Below are 20,620 nucleotides of genomic sequence, written 5' to 3' on the forward strand. Positions count from 1 at the left end.
ATTCCGATATTTAAAGAGAGAGACTCGGCGAGCAGCTGGGAGAGTTGTCGGACAATAAAACGTCGGGGGTTTTTATTTATAAGAAATAAACCGATGGATTTGAAATTATCTTAAGATTTTGTATCGAGGAGAAGATTTTAAAATGTTTATAAACCAGTGCGATTGTAAATTCGTTTAAATAATTAAGAAAAATGGAGACTGTTGAAATTCGTAGCATGACAGATGCCAGAAATGGAGAAAACTCTGAAGTACAAGAGGGAAGAGTCGAGCAAGGTATACTTTTTATTTTCTCCTCTTTTAACTCAACCATATCAAGCTCATCATTCAAAAGAGAAATCTGCACTATTTCTTTCCCCCATTTTTTCCCTGAATTCCCTAAATCCCTCTTCAAGGATATTATTACTGTAAATACCCTGACCTGTAAATATAGTATTGTTTTATGAGGTTAACATGTGATTTTTCCATAAATATTTCCTCATTGGATAATTTCACAAATTACTTGATCAAAATTTATTTTTATTACTGTAAATGTTTACTTTTATTATTATTATTATTTTAATATAAAATTTTAAAATTTATACTGTAAATTAAAATGTTTTTCAGTGGACCGACTTAAAAAATCATGTGCTTTGCTTGAAATGATTGAACTTTTAAAGAAATTAACATGACAATTTTTTCAAAAGTAGAAAGACGGGAAGAACGAAACAGAATATTAGCCTCTTGGCTATCTTTATTTTCCTCGAGGCTACCGAATATTAAAATTAAAATTAAAACTGCGACACTGGAAAAAAGATTGACCGTGAATAGCAAAAAAGTTATAATGTTCTGTTTTTGTTTGTTCTTTTGAACTCTTTTTTCTGCTTTGTAACAAACGCCAAACAAATATTTTATATTCTACACCATATAAGTGCAGAATATAAAATATTTGTTTGGCGTCGATATTTCATTTAGTTTTACTCAAATTAAACAGAAGTTGATAGTCATTCGATACCGAGAAAAAGATCTCAAGTATAATGTAAGAGTTTACAGTGTTTGTTTAAAAAATATTTACAAGTGATTATTAAGGAATGCTGAATTTCACACACTGTACTTTGTAATATTTACAGTACCTTGACAAAGAAGACAAGTTTTTATTTATAGGTTTATAAACTCTTATCATAATTCTTTAAATTATTGATTTTTTTTTTTTAAATTCTGTCTTAAATCAGATTATAAAAACATTTGAAAAACCATGTAAAAGAAGTACATTTATGAACTGCTTTAAAATTAAGTGTTCATTTTTTTTTCAGNATTCCAGTCTCTAGCTTGTAGCCTTGGAGACATTTTACTAACAAGATGCCATTGTGGACCGGAACTTCCATATAAATAGGAAGAAAAGAAGAGCGTCTCTTTATGACTTTTATAATTAAATTCCTTTGAAAAAATAAATTGTCATTCAAAAAGGTGGTTAAACCTGCTAGATATTGCGCATTACCTTTTGTTATACATGCATGACAAAACATCATGATGCCATGATGAATAGTTGAATTTAACATTAAATGAAATAAAAATAATTTTATATATAGGCTAAAATCAACAATTAAAATGCAAAAATGAATTATTTTTCATCTAAAGATATTTGAATTTGTAAATGTTAATGGAGGATAAAAAGATTATTAGTATTTACATTTAATTTTTTTATTATGTATATTGAACATACTGTTTTTTTCAAATATGTAGCATATCAGTTACAGTGCAAAGCTAGTACTCAATAAAAATGCTTACATGTTAAGATTTATTAAAAAAAACTTATTGATTTTTTCTTTTCTATTATAGTGTGCGAAAAGCAGTTTCGTATGCCCTGAGGTTGGTGTAAATTTTATAAGTATCGGTAAAAAAGAGAAGTTTGGTAGCACTATGGTTATAGTTTCTGAATTTTTATTATATCAAGTTTAAAATAAAATACTAAAATGATCAAAAATGTTATATTGAAAAAAGTAATAATTTGAGACATAAACTACGTTTACACGTAAGTTAGATACAGACAATTCAAATTGTTTTGACCGAGTAGCCAATTTTCTTGATGTCCTTGTTTTATCAAGACAAAAAATATTTTCAAGGCTTTCTCTTATTTTCATTTTAAATTACCAGAATACAAATTCAAGCATGCTTGTTTTATCTGTGTGCAGACAAGAATGTTTGAAAATATAAATAGAAAAAATATTATGAATTAAAAAGATAAAATCTTTAATGATTTGACAATACAATGAAATTTTTAAGTATTATAAAAGTAAATATTAGGCGATGGATTTAAATTTCTTGTCTTTAGGAAACTTATTCAGTGTTTTATTGGCTGAACTGATTCAACTCAAAAGGTGCCAGGTTTAATTTTACTTAAATATATAATACTATTTAAATTATCTATTAATTGAAACAGATTTAAATAATAAAAATTATTATCCTAAATACAAATTTATTATTTAAATTCATTTTATTAATCATAATAATGAATTTAATAGAAATTAAATTGACTTATAAATTTATATGTGTTTGAAATTAATCTATGTTATACTGACAAGAATTATCTTTGAAACATATTAGACAAAAGATATGCTTAATTATTTTTATTTCAGTTAAAATATCAGTTTTACTTTTCATCATTAGTCTGCATTATATTTGTTTACCATCATATGTTATTTTTATAAAATAAATGAATCTGTTTTGACAGAAAAATGATTGAATAAATTAATGTAGGTTTTCTGTAAATTGAATGTAATTTATATTTAAAACTGTTATTTTGGAGATCCCTTCAGTAGATGCCTAAAGGCTAAAGACAGCATGCAATCAATAATATGAGATCATTCTATATTTCTCCTATTTCCTTCCTTATACGTCTAATACTTGAAATAAAATATTTGACCTTCACTTTGAAAAATTTTCCCCATCAGTTATTCAAGATAATATTTTAATAGAAATAATTATAGCATTCCTTGAAACTACTTATCTAGATAAATTTTTGGCATTAGAGTATGAAATTATATATTTAAATTAGATTCATATTTGTTTATCCATAACTATTAATAAGAAAACTATTTTTTCATTAATATTCTAAATTAATTTTATTACCAATTGATTAATTTTTACATCAGGTAATTGTAAATGTTTGAAATCTTTAAAATGTGACTAATATATTATTAAAGAAGTACAATAAATGTTTAAAATATGAAAATTCTAGTGTGAAACCATGTTGATGCTGTATTCTCTACATAAAAAGTTCTGTATATATATGACTTTATATATATACAATAAGATCTCATGTTGCATTCAATATTACTAACAAAGGAAAAGAAAATTTAAATTCAGTATATTAAACATAACTTCTTATTTTAATTTGAAAGGTAATGAGTTAATTCATTAACCCATCTAAAAAAAAAAAAAAAATTAGAATTGTTAAGCATTAGGTCGTTAGCCAGCCATCTTATTGTATGGGATATATTGTATTTTTTTAGAATGCTGTCTATTGAACATTCAAGGTTAAAACAGCAATTACAAACCAGGGAATTTTTCCTGTGATCAGTTAATAAAAATATTATTTAGTGGTTTTAATATAATTTAATGGTTAAATTTTTAGTAAAAATTTTATTCTGCAAAATAATAGGAATTCACTATGTTAGTGTATTGAATGAATTTTTAATAATTTGAAATCAATAAGTAATACCTTAACAAATGCTTTAACAAATGCCTTAACAATTAGCAAAATATTTATAGTACTGTTAAAACTAGTTTTAATGAATTATGCTGGTATTTAATAAGAGCATTACAGAACTATTAATTTATATTGATACACTTAATACATTCTCTTAAATGGCAACAGTTTATCATAATGTCATATGTATTAAAAATCCTACTAATTAAGCAGAATGAAAAATGAAAATGTATTAAAAAAAAAAAAAATTATAAATTAATGTGTGGAGTATTTGAAAAGATAATTTTTCAATAGTAGAACTTACTCTTTTATATGAAGAAAAATCAATTAGTTTATGAAGATTATACATAATGTATACTTAATTTTCTTAATAATTAAATAGACATTCTAGTGTCAATATATTATTATTAATAATGGCATGTTAGATTGTTCTTCCTGAAATATAAATTTTCTGACTGACTAGATAAATACCTGCATTTCTTCTGAGTATAAAATATTTATCATAAACAAGTTAGCTAAATGAATGTACTGAATCATAATACCAAAAAAATAAAGTGAAATAGTTAAGATCATTTAAAATTTAAATATTTGGACATGATGTAAAATTTACAACTTAAATATAAAAAATTTATTTCATAGAATATAAAATTGGGCCAACAACGTATCCAACTTTAATGCTTTCTCTATATTTTTCCGATTCATTTAACGAAACTTATAATTAAAATATTTCGTTTCCTGACTAAAATTTGGCATTTTTTTTAATATAATAAAAATAGATTATGATTGATTATTTTCAAAATATTTAGCATAAACTATTTCTGTTGCTCAAAAATTTATATTTATTTAAAATAATTATATAAATTCTCCTAATTGTTAAATTGGATTTGAAATATATTAATTATAAATTTTTTTAAAGATTAACAGTATATTGTGATGTAATCAAACTTTGACATATTTTCAGTATTGTGGATTTCATGTAATGAGAATTTTAAATAAAATTAGCTTAAAAATTCTGATTATGTAAGTCATAATTTATGACAATTAGAAATGATATGACCACAACAGGAAATTGATAAAGTTTATTTTCTAACACTATTATTCTTTATAATTTTCCTTGGGAAAGTAATGTAATATAAGGCACCAAATATTTATATTTAGGTCTATAACAAATATATTATTTAAATTACTTCATAATATATGTCAAATAATATCAATATATAATCTAAATTCATAACTTTTTGTCTGGCTTTTATAATTATTTTTAATTTAATTTATTAACTGTGACCATACCAAGCATCAGTGCATCTAATTTAGTATATTTACTGCTTTAAAAAGGATGTTTGCACTTCTTTTTTACAATTTGTCTGATGTAACAAAATTATAATTTAGTTACGCAATGAATGTAACAATGTTGTTTTTTTTCTTTACAAATTTTTATAGATACATAACATCTTATTAAATATTTTTATAGATTATTATTTTAAAGATATTGAATATTACATGACAATACTGTATATACATGTTTTTGTACTGTACAGTATATCAAATTTTTTCCCATTCAATTTGAATTATAAACTTTAACTCTGCATTAAAATTTATATTATTGATTTTAACTCAAGTTTATAAATTTTTATTTTGTATGTAAGAATCTTTTAAAAATTTTTTAAACTTTTGGTTTTGTTTAATTAGAAACAGTTTTATTACAGTGGGAATGACAAAATTTAGAGCAAATGATTTCTATTTTGGATTACTGTTAATTTGCTGCATATCTTAATCATTTTTGAGATCCTTAATTTGGAAATATTATACAGCATGAACGTTTAATTCTTAAGCAAAATTCAAAATTTATTGATACAATCTAATATGAATCACCATTACGAATTAAACGCCGACACTGTAGTTAATTATTCCATAAACTAATTGTTCTGCTGGATTTTTCATATCAATTTATTATTAAATACATACTCCTGTTACCAAAATTACATTTCTTTTTTGAGATTTTTTTTAAGACGTCGTCGTTTTTTTTTCTTTTTTTAAAGACAGTTTGGCGTCATAATTTTTAAAGGAATTTAAACTGCCAGAGCTGTAAAATATTTTTATTCCTTTAAAAAATTTACCTCAGCACGGTTTATGGTTTCATAATGTAGATTTTTTCTTCTTAAATTGAAGAAATTGAAAGGATAATTGATAGAGCGTATCGATATTAGCAGTAACAAGTTCTTTGACATCTTAAACGAATGGTTAAAGTTTTTTTTAAGTTAAATCGTCAAAAAAGTGTTGAGGAGCAGTGTTTTTTTCCTCAAATATAAATAACCAACCTGCAAATGACAGTAAATAATGATACGATCGAAAAAATTTCGAGGTTGAAATAATGATTTCAGTGTATTTTATTCCCTGGCGTATACAAGTAACTCTCGATTTTTTTTTTTTTGTTTTGTTTTTATGCATAATTTAACTCAAGAAAATTTCGAAATAAAATCGAAACTCGAAAGTTTCTTTATATAAAGTGTAGTCATACAATATTCTACAAACAAACTTCCATCCAGGAAGTAGTCAGAAAATTTATTTTATGATGAATAGGTTTGGAACTCAGACACGCCTTTTCATCAACAGCCTTATTGTTATTTCCGACGCTCACGAATCAAAATATTTTGTACGTGTTCCACATTGATGCGATTATTTTTAAATGTCAAATGAAGTTTGTCGAATCTGTGACAAATTTCATTGTATAGGGAGAAAGCAAAACGGTTTTTTAACCCCTTGACAGCTATCCATTAGGAAATTCTATACCATTTTATCAATACATAATATAGGAAATTTAGAAAAATTGTTTTAAAAAACTTATATTTATGATTATATATTATCTCATTTTGACATTAAAGTAGATAAGGCTTGCCTGGCTCCGTTTCAGACTAGATTTTACAGAAGTTTTCGCGCTTTTAAGGTGTCCTTTTTATTGTTTGTGGTCAAGGAATATTATTATTCTCGTTTGAAATTCAAACTGAAATATAAAACGAGGACAGTGTGTATGTTTTATATAGAAATATATACACGTAAAGGCTAGATTAATTAAGAATTTTTTACCGGAAGTGAACGTACAGTACAATAGGCGCACGACTCGTTTATAGTTTAATTCGCCAAATTGCGTAATTCGTCTTTTTCTCCCGTGCTTTCTTTGAAGTGCTATTAGCACAATGCAATAAATTATTTCACAATTCGTAATCTGTTTTTTATTCTGGATAATGCGTCGTTCTGAAAAGTGCATTCAATGGTACAGAATAACTTAGCATCCAATTTCATTTCATCCATGTTATCTACGCTTTGTCCATCTGTTTTTAAATATTATCACATATTCAATATATATATATATTTCTTAATTTTTTTTTTCTAGCCAACTTTTGAATATACTGGAATTTATTCTAAAGAAGACCCTAATGCGTTTAACACTATCAAAATTTAATCTGGGAGGAGCCGAGTTGAACGGATAAAGAAAATTTTAACGCGAATTCAATAAAATTCCCATCTTATTTGACCGCTAATTCGTAAATAGTATAGAAATGAATTTTAATTAGAAAAGGATTTTTGGAAAATTTACTAGTGTTTTATTTCTTTTACTTTGGAGGGAGTGCCGGGGCCCCTTGGCGCCATTGGCCTAATATATTATTAGAAACACCTTAAAGGAAGTAAACATGAAAGGTGATGAGGAAATGGAAGAAAAATTTACAACAGATAAAATTAAGATGTAAAAGTTTGATATTAAACGATGTATATTACCTTAGGGGCTGTCCACACTTGAAGGGGGGCGTTACCACATGTCGGACAAGGGGAAGAGGGTTGAGCATAAGTGGATGACCGTTTCATTAAATTTTATAAAGTTTATGTATACAGTTTATTATATTTATCTCAGAATATCTTGTATGTCTCTTATGGTATCTATTATTCATAAAGGGTAAAGGTTTTAAGGGGGGGTTGAGTTTTTTTGGGCGTCCAAAGAGAGGGTTACGGAAACTTGGACATACTGGGACAAGAGGATGAGGAGGAGTAAAAATTTCCAGAAAAATGTGGACGTAATTTATGGACAATCCCTAATATAGGCCTATAAAATAAAAGATTATCTTTTTAATCCTTTATTTTATATCAGGTGAGGCATCGCTTTTTACACATGTAATACTACTAGTATTGTGTAAAAAACGATGTCCACATTCAAACCAAAAGATCAAGCAGTTTCTAGCCCATGTTTGGAAGAAGCTTAAAATAGTTCTAGTTTAAAATCTAGATTATTAACAAGATTTAAGAAAAAATATATGTGAGAACTTATATTCTGATTTATCTATCTATTAAGTAATCAATACAAATTAAAAATTTTTAATTAATTACAACCTGTTTTCTACCTTATTATAATTTTATTTTTGTTAAGCAATATAGCTTACATGAAACTAAATAAACTTGACTTAGTTATTTGTTTTTGGTGACTTTATAACTATATCTTCATTTAGTTTTTTCATAAGAATTAAATTATATTTTTAACATTTTTATATAATAAAAGAGAATCATAATCATTCATCTGATAATCTTTTTAAATAACATATATCTTTCAATAAATTAATTGGTGAAACCTTCACTAGAAAGAACTTAAAATATGTGTAATGTTGTTTAATTAACGGTGTTAATAGTTTTGAAACAAATTCAAAATGGATTAATGTATTTATTAGTAGTATTAAAATTAAACTTTTTGCTTGAAAGTCTTACTTTTTGAAAAATGAATTTCTGTTTTGTGAAATAATATATTGTTTTTTTCTTTGTAAAAAAAATGTTTGCACAAATCCAAAGAGTTGTTTTTGAAATTAAATTTTAGACAATGCTTTTTTCTTGATTTTATTTTAGGCTTGTTCAGTTTGTTAAAGTTGGTAAAAATGCTTATTGCTTATTTTTAATGTTACTTATACTGTCTGAATTCAAATAAACAATAGTGGTAGGGTGGGTCAAATGTTTGACTTTTATCACTCTGTTCTGTGTTGTGACATCTCAAACCAAATGTTATCTTTTAGCCAAAAAAAAAATTATACAGTAAAAAATTAATAAAAACTTACTTAGTAAGATCTATTTCCAAAAAGCTGACCTTCACATCTGTTCATATGAGCAGTGGCGGCCTTAGGGGGTGGCGAGCAGGGCAATCGCCCAGGGCCTCGCTCTTTGAGGGGCCTCGCGCAACAACTAAGTAGAAAAAAGTTGATATTTAAAACTTTTTATTTTATCCTTGGCTATTAGTTATAACAATAAAATAAATTTAATTCATAGTACAGTATATATCAATATTAATGAGTGCCTACTATTTCAATTCACATACTTTGCACAAAGGACAAGGGCCTCGCAAAGATCTGCCGCCCAGAGCCTCGCAATGGATAAGGCCGCCGCTGCATATGAGAAACAGATTTGAGGTCATAAAAGCTTGAGATTCATGTCTGATAGTTACTGGGAGGATGTTATATTTAGTGACAAAATATTTTTTTTATTTTTTTTTTTTACTTTATAAGAATGATGAAAAGATGCAAATGTGATATGAAGACAGTTCACATCTAAATTCCAAGTGCTTCAACTTGAAGAAGAGGGATTTTTAAAAATTTTTATATGATGCTATAATATGTGTGTGTGTTTAAGCCAGAGCCATAGCAATGCATTGGTAACAGAGCAAGTGCCAAGAAAAATATTTAATAAAATTGTTAAATTAATTATTATTTTAATATTATTTTACAAATGTTAGATGAGGTTTTAGAGGATCATTTTGAATAGTGCTCCCAACAATTTAACAAAATATTTACAATAATAGCTTATCAAATTATTTTAATTTAAATAATAATTAAAATGTGAACTAAGTAAATATAAAACTCGAGATTTTTAAACACTTAATGAAACATCAAACACTTTGGGTGATCTTCAAAATAGGCCATCTTCAGGTGTAATTACACCTGAAGATGGCCTATTCTATGAGGCTGAAAATGTTAGTGTTTCATTAAATAAACATTTCTCAGTGATAGGTGTTTGATGTTTCATTAAGTAAAATGTGTACACTATTAAAGATTATTATTTTAAAGAATGAAACTGAAACATCATTGATAGGCTAAATATTTTACATAACTTAATGCTCTCGCTTAAGAATATTTCTGAAAAAGTTAGAATTTTTATCCTTTTGAGCAATTCTTAGAAATTTAAATTTGAAATGGAAATTAATAGAAAAAATACCTCTGTAGAAATGATACAAATATGAAATATCACTATTGCATTTTCAAATGTATTTTATTTTTCTAAATATCTGTTGGGTTTGATGTGATATAATTTACTATCATATAAGTTTAATAAAATGAATCTGACAGTGATTTAATTATTAACTAATAAAGCTTAGATTTATAATGTTTTTTGGATGAAATTTATGATATCATTGAGGAGGGAAAAAACAGGAGAAAAACATTATAGATAGTAATATGATGATGGATCGGAGACAGCTTAGGTGCATCTTCTCAAGGAACTTGGAGCTGAGGACATTAAGCAATATACAGTACAATGTGTTATGAATGACTCCACAAAGTTATAGCTAACTGATATATTTTTAATAATGGTCTTTTTTTTAAAAAATAACATATACTGGAAACATACAAAAATTTTCCACAAAGCAATTGCAACTTGTTTATACTGCTACTTGCCTTGCCTGTGCATTATCCCTAGTGATTTACACAGTGTGAGTGCCAATAAAGTTCATTGTAGAATAATGTGGGCAGATGGTAAGTGGGTGAGCTACTATGTTTTCTACTCTACATTTGACTTGCTCATTTAATCTACTATTTACTGAAATATTTACTTTCCCAATTGTTTACACTGGTTGAGTGGATATGCTTTCATGACTCTACTCTCTACTCTACCATTTACTTGACTAATGTATAAAAATAATGTAATAAAAATAAAAACTAAGCTTAATTGATGAGTACAAAAGTTTCATTTTGTTGAAATAAATGTTTTTGTAAGGTAATTTGATACCCTGTACATAATTAATCTTACTTTTTATTTTATAATATTAATTGTCAATAAGTAGCAAGACTACTTTAAAATGTAAAAACAAAAATCATTAGTTGAAGATTCTCTTGCAAAAGAAATTTTTTTTAAAATGAATGAACTGTCCATGACCTGAACTAACTAATTATAAAAAATAAAGATACAAAATTAAAACTCACACTTTAATAAGATTGTTTGCCTATATGCAAATATTTTAAGTAAGATAATATAAAATAACACAATAATATTTTTAAAAAAATCTATGCTTTTTTTAAAATTTTGTAGTGTTTGTTTCAAATCTAATTTGCATATATATAAATGTAAAACTGTTAAATTTCACTTAATATATGAAATTTTCTTATGTATCAATTTCCCTAATACACAAACATTTCATACTTAATTTAGATTTAATTCTGAATTTTTTTTTTATATTGCAAAATTTTTTATTCTGAAATGAAAAGTATTAATGTAGAAAATTTATTCAATATTTTTGTTAATTAAAATTGTACTAATGTCAAATAATTTGTTTATAGTATGTCGAGAATGGTTAATTAGAGAAGATGGTGTACTGGCTTATAAGTTGCAAACTGAAGAAAGTGAGTGATGTGTATTCTTTTTTTGTTATTTATTGTTTAACATTATTATTTAATAAACAAATGAAAGTTTTAGATTCTGTGAATTCAAATTGAGTACAATTTAAACTGCTACTGAATTCCATTTTTTTGAAAAGTGTAAGTTTTTAAGACAGAGAATTGTGAAGTTTTAATTTTAAATTTTGTTTAATTATCTTAGAGATAAAATAATTATTTAAATAATTATTTTATAGTTAGAGATAAAATAATTATTTAAATAATTATTTTATCTCTAAGATAATTAAACAAAATTTAAAATTAAAACTTCACAATTCTCTGTCTTAAAAACTTACACTTTTCAAAAAAATGGAATTCAGTAGCAGTTTAAATTGTACTCAATTTGAATTCACAGAATCTAAAACTTTCATTTGTTTATTAAATAATAATGTTAAACAATAAATAACAAAAAAAGAATACACATCACTCACTTTCTTCAGTTTGCAACTTATAAGCCAGTACACCATCTTCTCTAATTAACCATTCTCGACATACTATAAACAAATTATTTGACATTAGTACAATTTTAATTAACAAAAATATTGAATAAATTTNCTAGATGTCCCAGTTTTCTGGGATTGTCCTGCATTTTTTCTGACCACCATCTAGCAACAGAAGGACTTTATTAATGTAGAAGACTTGGTTGCTGTATCTTCAAATTCTGTGTTTAGCGTCTTTGTAATCCAAACAATAATTTTGGTAGACGATCAAACAGCAATGGTTAGAAAAACTTTACGATTTATTTAAAAGAACACTTTAAAAATTCAGATGCATTTCGGGTTGGCTTGTATTCTCAACCCCTCTTCAGTGCTGTTAAAATTACAAAAAACAAGGTGAGTTACACGACATTGGTAAGTAGGATTTAACATAAACGCAGGTTGACAATAACATAAAAACCTTACATGTTATATAATGGTACAGCATAGACATGTGTGACAATATTTTTATTACATAGTTGTATGAATATTTCCTATAATATGAAAAAAGGTAAAGGGCATGGTCGTTTAACCCATCATTTACATGCAGAATATATATAACATAGATTATTAATTTCAAAATATCTATAAACACTTACATTTTTAGTTAAATTGTAATATTGGAACAGAGTACAAATTGACAATGGGTGTTAACCGAGCAACAGTACACCGAGAAGTGATGTTATTTAAACCATTTCTAACATTCTGTACAAGGGGGTGTGCTTTAAACAATATTTAATGCGTGGAGGCGCTCTCTATTAGTTTATACCATTGGCATCTATTGACATGACTTCTGAAATATTAATTAAGTTATCTTTAGGGTGTTTTTTGATTTCTATGTGTTCTTTAAATTTCCTTTTATATGGGTCTTTTTCTAAATGTAACACTTTTATATTGATTTTATTCATTTGGCAATTATTGTCACTTATGTGGTTGTACCAGGGGGAAGTGTTATGTTTAAGGCGGATGGCAGCTTCATGTTCTTTAATTCTGGTTTCTAGTAATTGGCCTGTTTCACCGATGTAAGTTTTCGGATTTTGACAGTTGCATTCAAGTTTGTAAACAGTTCCTACAGATTTTAGAATGTTAGTTTTGTTGTTATGTTGTTTATTAATGCCATAATAGATACTTTGAGATATTTTGTTTGTCAAAGATGGTGCCAAACTGATATTGTCTTTGTTTAGGATCTTATTACAGCTCTCGAAAATGTGTTTGACATATGGGAAGGTTTTGTATTTTTTGTTTAATTTATATTTCGTATTAAACCTATTTTCCCAGTATTTTTTTGTCATGTATTTAATTTCGATTTAGGGTAGTCGTTAAGTAAAAATTTAGTGTCTAGCTCCTTCATTTTAATTTTTTGCCATTTATTATCTGATATTCTTGTATATAAGTTTTTAACTCCATGATATAAATATTCTTTTTTATATATTCTGGGACATATGAATGGTAGTTAATAGTTTTATTAACATTACATGATCTTTTGTATGTTACGAAAGAAAAATTATTAAGTGTATTCATGATTGTTATGTCAAGGTAATTTATTTTATTATTGTTTTCTTTTTCAATATCGAATTGAATATGTTCGTTAAATTTGTTAGCAGTGTTCAGAATAGTGTCGTCGTTTGTTATTCCATTATTGTATATTATTAAGTAGTTGTTGGCGTATCTCATTACTAGTTTTATGCCTGGGATATTATTTATTTTTTCATCTATGTTTATCATAGCTAATTCAGCTAGTTTTGGCCCCATCTTTGATCCCATACTGATGCCATCTACTTGTCTATAGAAGTCTGCATTAACATTAAAATAGTTTTTGGTATATGCAGAGTGTATCAGATTAATTAAAGTTTTATCTACATTTAACATAATTAGACTTTCTTCTATTAATTTCTATTTTATATTTGGGTACATATTTTTGATATCAAGACTGATTAGTTTATCAGTGTTTTGTTTCTGTATTTTCAGTATTCTATTAATAACATCATCAGCGTTTTTTACAGCGTACTTAGAATGATCTATGTTTATTAATTGTTGCTTGATATACTGTTCTAAGTTGTAAAGTATAGAAAATCTAAAATCTACTAAAGGTCTGAATTTTTCTTCGTTTTTGTGGGTTTTTAATCTTATATTTAGTTTGGGGGTTCTATTGTTTTTGAAATTAAGGATATAATTTGTATTGTTTTCACTTATATTATTATTGACGTATATGTTTTTGACCATTTTAGTTAGATCCTTTTTAATATCTTCGTATGGGTTGTTGTTTAATTTGATGTAATTTATGTTATTAATCTGTTCAATAGTTTTCTGTTTTAAATTATTATTATCAATAATTATCAGTTGGTCGGTTTTGTCAGCTTTAATTATTGAGAAATTATTTGTTTTAAGGAAATTTATTGTATTTTTTCGGGAGGCTTTATATTTGTTGATTTTGTGCTTATTGTATTGCTTTGCATGTTTTTAAATTTTGGGTGATCGTAGTGATTAAATTTCCTTTCTCTTCTTTTTTAATTGTTAAATCTTTTATGCTTTTGTCAATATCGGCTGTCATGTTTGTTGTTATATTATTGATGGGTAAGTTATATTCTATTCCTAATGCTAGGAAATGTCTTACATATTTAGGTATCAGTACTTTAGAGATATTCATGATTAACTTATTTACCCAAGCATTTTTTTCTTTGGGTGTTGGGTATGAGACTAACTTGTGTAGTTTCATATCTTTTTTTATATTTATAATCATTAAATTAGCTTTATCTTTAACTTTATAAAGATATGAACTTTAAGAAAGCATTACCTTGATTTGGGTGCAAACATAGGTCCATATTTGAAGGCGTTGAGGAGGAAGGATGAGGGCAATATGTTGTCCCAAAAATTCAATTGTGGGTGAAGTTGTACATTCATATTCTGTTGTTGTTTCTTGATAATTCAATCTAATTTTTTGTTGTATTTGTTCATGAGATTTCTTTCTAACCTTTGTTGTAGGTAAATAACTTGTTTATTCTCATATACAAATAAATTTGGGTCCTTGTCAAAAAGAACGTTTTTAAATTTAATTAAGTTCCCCAGTTTAGAGTGTATAACCTTCTTCACAAACATACAGCTTTTCAAAGACAAAGATGTTTTAACTTAGGTAATAAGGATTCACTTCCTAACGGGAGCCAAATACGGTATATAGACATCGGAAATACCTTATAATTTCTGCATTCTACCAAGAAGTTGAATTTGGCTCTAACCTTCATTAGGTCTAGCACCAGTCTTCTTTATAAGTTAGCCAGCATAGCTTAATCATAGCTCAAACTCTGCAAGCCTAGAATATATCATAAAAAAATAGCAACAAATCAAACCTTAAAAGAAATTTCAGGATATATATTGTAAATTTTAATGTTTTCGATCTATACAGGAGATTTCCTCAGGATTCTCTAAATGTGCTTTTACCCACTGCACGAATTATGAGGACACGTTAAAAGAGCTTAAACAGCTAAACATAGCTAAAAAACATGGTTACAAAAAACACCTTATTTGTAAATTAGCAAATGCCTATTCCAACAGGGATACTCCTTCTACACCCAATAATGTATTGCAAAGTGGGAATCCTCACAACACGTGCCACATAGTTCATGATTATAACTACAACATGAAAAGCTTATATAAAAAAATTGCTTGTTACAGGGGTGATAAATTAGCACATAGGCATGTTCCCACTATCTATGTGGAGCCAAATTTGGTGAAGAAATTTTTGTTTGATTTAATTTTTCGTTAAAGTTGTTTTGCTAAAATCATCAAGGATAATTAAACTGTTTCCCACGGACTTATTTCCTTGTGGAAGATGATACATCAAATGTGTCACCTGGAATCAATGAGTGAAAATGTGACTATTGGCCCCAATGTACTCAACCTCCTAATGAAGTCATGGGGAAAAACCCAGGAGGAGCCTCTAATAAAAAGGAGGGGGTGATAACAAGCCAGGAGCAGTCGTCATCAACCCTTTTTCCTAAGTGTGTGTGTTCCGAACCGCCGTTTTAGCTGCCGCCTAAGAAGCCGAGGAAAAAGGATTACCTTCTGAACTGAGTTGCCAACCTTTCCTTGATTTATGCATCAATACAACTAGGACTCGCAAGTATTTTAAGGTATTTATCATCTTGCGAACTTACTGTGAGCTCGCTCTCTCTTGGTCAGGGTCCTGTTAGGTTTATCTCTCTATATCTCTCTCCCTTTGGCAATAGTGCTAAGCATCTAAAATACTTTTTAGTCATTGTGCTAAGCTTCCGAAATGATCATAAACTTGTAAATAATATCGATCAATAAATGAGTATTTTTGTTAAATGTTAATTTGTGGAGTGTACTTCTTCCAGTCATTTCCAAGTCCGGAAGCCCGTGAATGCGACCGCTCACGTGATAAATAATGTAATGGCCATAGAGACTTCCGTGTCCAGCGGACATGGTGGTGTCAGTACTGACAAGGCATCGAAGAGATGCAACCTGCGGTCACATCTATAACATCCTCAGAAACAGAAAGGACAACACTGACATGCTTAGGCTTCCAGGTGTTTATAAGATTATGCTGAGAGACAATAGATTCGAGCCTGATCTTGAGTACATCGGTGCTACCACATGATCTCTCAAAGTAAGACTGGCTGAACACAAGTATGATATTAGTAAAGGAAAATACAACACCGCCCTAGCCAGGTATACTGCAGATGACGACATTCAAGCCTATCTAGACCAAGCTTCCATCATATGATGACCTAAGCATGATGACCAAATAAGAGCATTGGAAGCTCTTGAAATATTCAAATCTGAAAAAAGTGGCCATTTCATTAATTTCAAAGAAGAAAGGACAATTATCTTAAGCCTGGCAATTCTTATACCAAAGGGAACAGTCAAATTAAAAAAAATTATTTTGAAGAGATTTAAATTCGATTTAATCAAATTAAATTTATTTAAAAAAAAATTTTTTTTGAGAGAATTCTTTTAAAAATTCTCGTTTATATGTTTTTTAAATAATTTTTCAAAAAATTTTTATTCCATTTCTGCATTCCAATTTAGAGAATCCTGAGGAAGATCTCCTGTGTAGATTGAAAATGTTGGAATTTACAAGAGAATATCCTGGAATTTCTTTTAAGGTTCAGTTTGTTGCTATTTTTTTATGATATATTCCAGGCCTGCAGAGTTTGAACTAAAATTTGTCTATTTTACACTGTATAGAGAGAGAGAAAAAGATATACAGTGTGTGTATATATATATGGTTGTTTCAGTATGCAGAAGACATTTCTATTTTTAAAAATGTTATATTACTGTATCACTATATCACTACTAATGGTAATAACAGTGTTCAATAGCTGTTTATAATTAATCTTCTGTGATGCTTCTCACATGCTGTGTGAAACTGTCTTTCATGGCTGCCAGATTTACATCATCTTCAATAAATCATACTTTATAAGTATCTCTACAGCCAAAAATCACACAGAATAAGATTCAAAGTGCCAAAAAACTGCCATAATGGTAAGTAATTTTTTATAGAAATGTTACCATACCAGATTTGGATGCATTTGGACTGCTGAATAGCTTTATAGACAGTGTTGAATAGGGGTATGTACTTTAATTATGATCACCCAGTATATCTCTAGGAACAAGCTCAATTTATGATACTGATATTATGAGAAATACACTGATTTGCTTAATGATGACTTTTCAGGAACCAAATAGATTGTAAAAGCAAGAGTTTATAGCTTCTGCATTTGCTAATTTATTTAATATTGTAAAGGAATTAAATCTATTGAAAATTCTGTCTTTGTCATAACCAATGTTTGTTTTTTTTCCAATTTTATTCATTACATATAAATTGATTTTACTACATAATACAAATTGATAAATAAATATAACTTTTAATGCATAATCTAATTTTTACAAATATTTGTGAATGAGAGAAAAAGCACTTAATTGCAATCGTTAACCAATCACAAAATTGTGATATGGCAAAATGTTCAGCAAAAAACTAATTTAAAATTTCATTTTCATTACTGTTGTTACCAGAGAATAATTTAGAAATTGTAATATTTAGGCAGGACTATTGAGAATGGAAGCTGGGGATTTTTCCTGGGCCAGAGAAAACTGTAGAGGCCTGTAGTTGTTCCTATCTCTATAAATTAATGCTATTTTTACTAACAAAAAATAATATACCGTATATCTCGGCAGATAAGACAATAGTTGAATCATTAAAAAGGCCCCCAAATCTGGGGTTGTCTTATAGAACAGATACAAAAAAATGATATTGAAATTTATATAGATTAAAACTATTTTAAAAAGACAGACAAACTGTAATTATTTACTAGAAGAGAGTAGGGTATGTGCACAACATAAAATAGCCCATACATTTTTCATAGTCAAGGTCATTACCCAAATGATGAATCAGTACAAATGTTTGCAATAATCACAAGGTAGTGTTGCCAGATGCAAGAAAATAAAATTTGTTTATTTGTAAAATTACAAATAGGACATAATTTCGTATTCGTTATACAGTATTATTATTCAGATGATGATTGCTGACTTAAACTAAATTCATAGGCCATTGATAGTTTGGAGGTTGTCTTATAGGACAGATACATGCTAAAACTATAAAACTTTGACGATAATTTATACTTTGTCTTATCTGAAGGACGTCTTATCTGCCAAGATATACAGTAGTTTTAAAGATTAAGTTAATAAAAAAAACATTCTATGTATTTCAATTAGTTAAAAAAAAAATGGAGAAAGGGATCCGCTAAAGGGCAAAGGAGGCCTGCTCTACCTCCTAGGCCCTGTATAAACTCTTGATGATTCCATATGTAGCATACAATATATAGATTTAACCATTATAAAGAATATTTTGCTGGTGACATGTGCATTGAAAGCAATAACACTCAATTTTTTTGGAGAAAACCTTTTCCATTATAACGTTTCATAAGATGCCTTGAAGACATATATTCATTGTATTAATTAAATTTGGTGAATAGAAACAAAATTGATTAGTTTTATGATTATCACAGCTCTATTATGATTAAGTTGATTCAGTTAGTCATGGTATAACTTGCATTTCATTACTGTTATATTTTTTTGCTTCCTACTTCTAACAAATTAATGTATATATGTTTTAATTTAATTTGCGTGTAAGTTAAAATTAAAAAATTATTTTAATTATTCAATTGAAATATTCTATATACAGTAAACCTTTGCTAATTCAGACTAATAGAGGGTGAAGATTGTCTGAGTTTACAAAAGTTGAAGTTAGCAGGGTGTTTCTCTGATGAAAAGTAGAAGGTATGAAGGATATACAGTATAGTAATTTATTATGATCAGCTCTATACAGAACTTTTATTGAGCTATAATTATACTGCTGAATTTATTAGAGGAAATGAGTTCAAAAAATTTCATGACAATAAAGTATACAACAATTTAGTCTTTAGAAATTTACCAACTACAGTAAAATGATATACAGTATTGCAAAGACTTCTGGATATCAAAAATTATTGTATTAGAAAATTTATTTAATATTATTTTTTCAGAAAATACTATGTAAATAACTATCTGATAAATTATCTTGATCCAAATAAAATGTTTATTTGAAATAATAATTAATATTCACATTCACATTTGAGACTTTTAAAAATTTAATATTATAATTCTCTCTGCAGATTTGTACACTTAATCTACAACAGTGAAATTTATTTTATAGAATTTTAAGAATATATCAAGAGATATATCTGATATTCAAAGTTTGGTATCTACTATCAAAAGAGCATAAATACTGAATTCAACATGTTTGAATGATAATGATAATAACAAATGAACTTCTTAACAAATACTGGAGGAAATATAATTCATCACACATAAAAACCTTCTGAAACTCCAGTAATGTGTTTACAAAACAGCAAACGTTTTCAACCCTATCAGGTTCTTCCTCTGAGGGCTATAGTTATGAGGAATTCAATTAAGTGTGAAATGGAACAAGAAACCAAACAAATGCAATTCAAACTTTAGAACAGCAATGTTAATATTAAAAAATAGAACATTACACTCATGTAGAAATGATGTTTAAGCACATGTAAAATTAAGCCTGCAAAACGTTGAATGCCGGTGAAATACATACAAATTAAAGCTACTTACTGGGGGGAGTGTTCCCTCATAACAAAATTTCCATGCGTGAGAGATGCTGACTGCATCCTTAGAGTTAATGCACGTGTTATGTAATCCTGCTTTATATATTTCGAGGGTCTCCATGTTGAGCTGATCAGTACGGTATGATAGCCTGATTAGACGGGCATTTTGTAGATCAACCATGATTCCAGGTTCGGTGGCAACAGTTGAAAGGGTGGTGGTATGTTTATTATTATCAATGTCGTGTTTGTGCTCCCGAAGGCGTTTGTGAAGAGAGCGTTGGTTGAGCCCACATAGACCAAACGACTATTAAATCTATCATCTCAAAGAGGGACAGCATATACCCCCCGGTGTGTATTTTAAGTCAAGCGTATCCTTTCCGTTGCAGAGTAAACTGTAAATGGATCTTGGCCTATTGTAAGCTATTTTAGTTTTCTGCTGGAGGAAATTTCTCTGTATATTTTGTCCAGATGGTGGTTGTACCTTACGATTTTTCTTGTACGGTTGTTATCCCGAGAATCCTCGGGGATGTCAGGAGTGTTGTGTGTGTTCCTCCATGTGTAAGCACTAGCAATATTGTATACTAAGTTCCTATTATATCCATGTTGTGTGGCCATTTCCTGGATATGTTTTAGTTCAGCTACAGTGTCTTC

At 27.8% G+C, this 20,620-nt stretch overlaps 1 protein-coding gene across 1 annotated transcript in view; it reads left to right on the plus strand.

The window, feature by feature from the left end:
- The window catches only part of LOC111626081 (trichohyalin-like), a 55,655-nt gene continuing 35,035 nt past the window's right edge, over positions 1 to 20,620 (plus strand). Inside the window, exons 1-2 of the mRNA XM_023369364.1 lie at positions 1 to 273; positions 11,263 to 11,325. Of these exons, the coding sequence (XP_023225132.1) occupies positions 192 to 273; positions 11,263 to 11,325 (145 nt within the window). The 5' untranslated portion in view covers positions 1 to 191. The remainder of the gene's footprint in view (positions 274 to 11,262; positions 11,326 to 20,620) is intronic.

Source organism: Centruroides sculpturatus, unplaced genomic scaffold (genome assembly GCF_000671375.1).
Source record: "Centruroides sculpturatus isolate CEXI.00-Female unplaced genomic scaffold, Cexi_2.0 scaffold350, whole genome shotgun sequence".
NCBI classification, from domain to species: Eukaryota; Metazoa; Arthropoda; class Arachnida; order Scorpiones; family Buthidae; genus Centruroides; species Centruroides sculpturatus.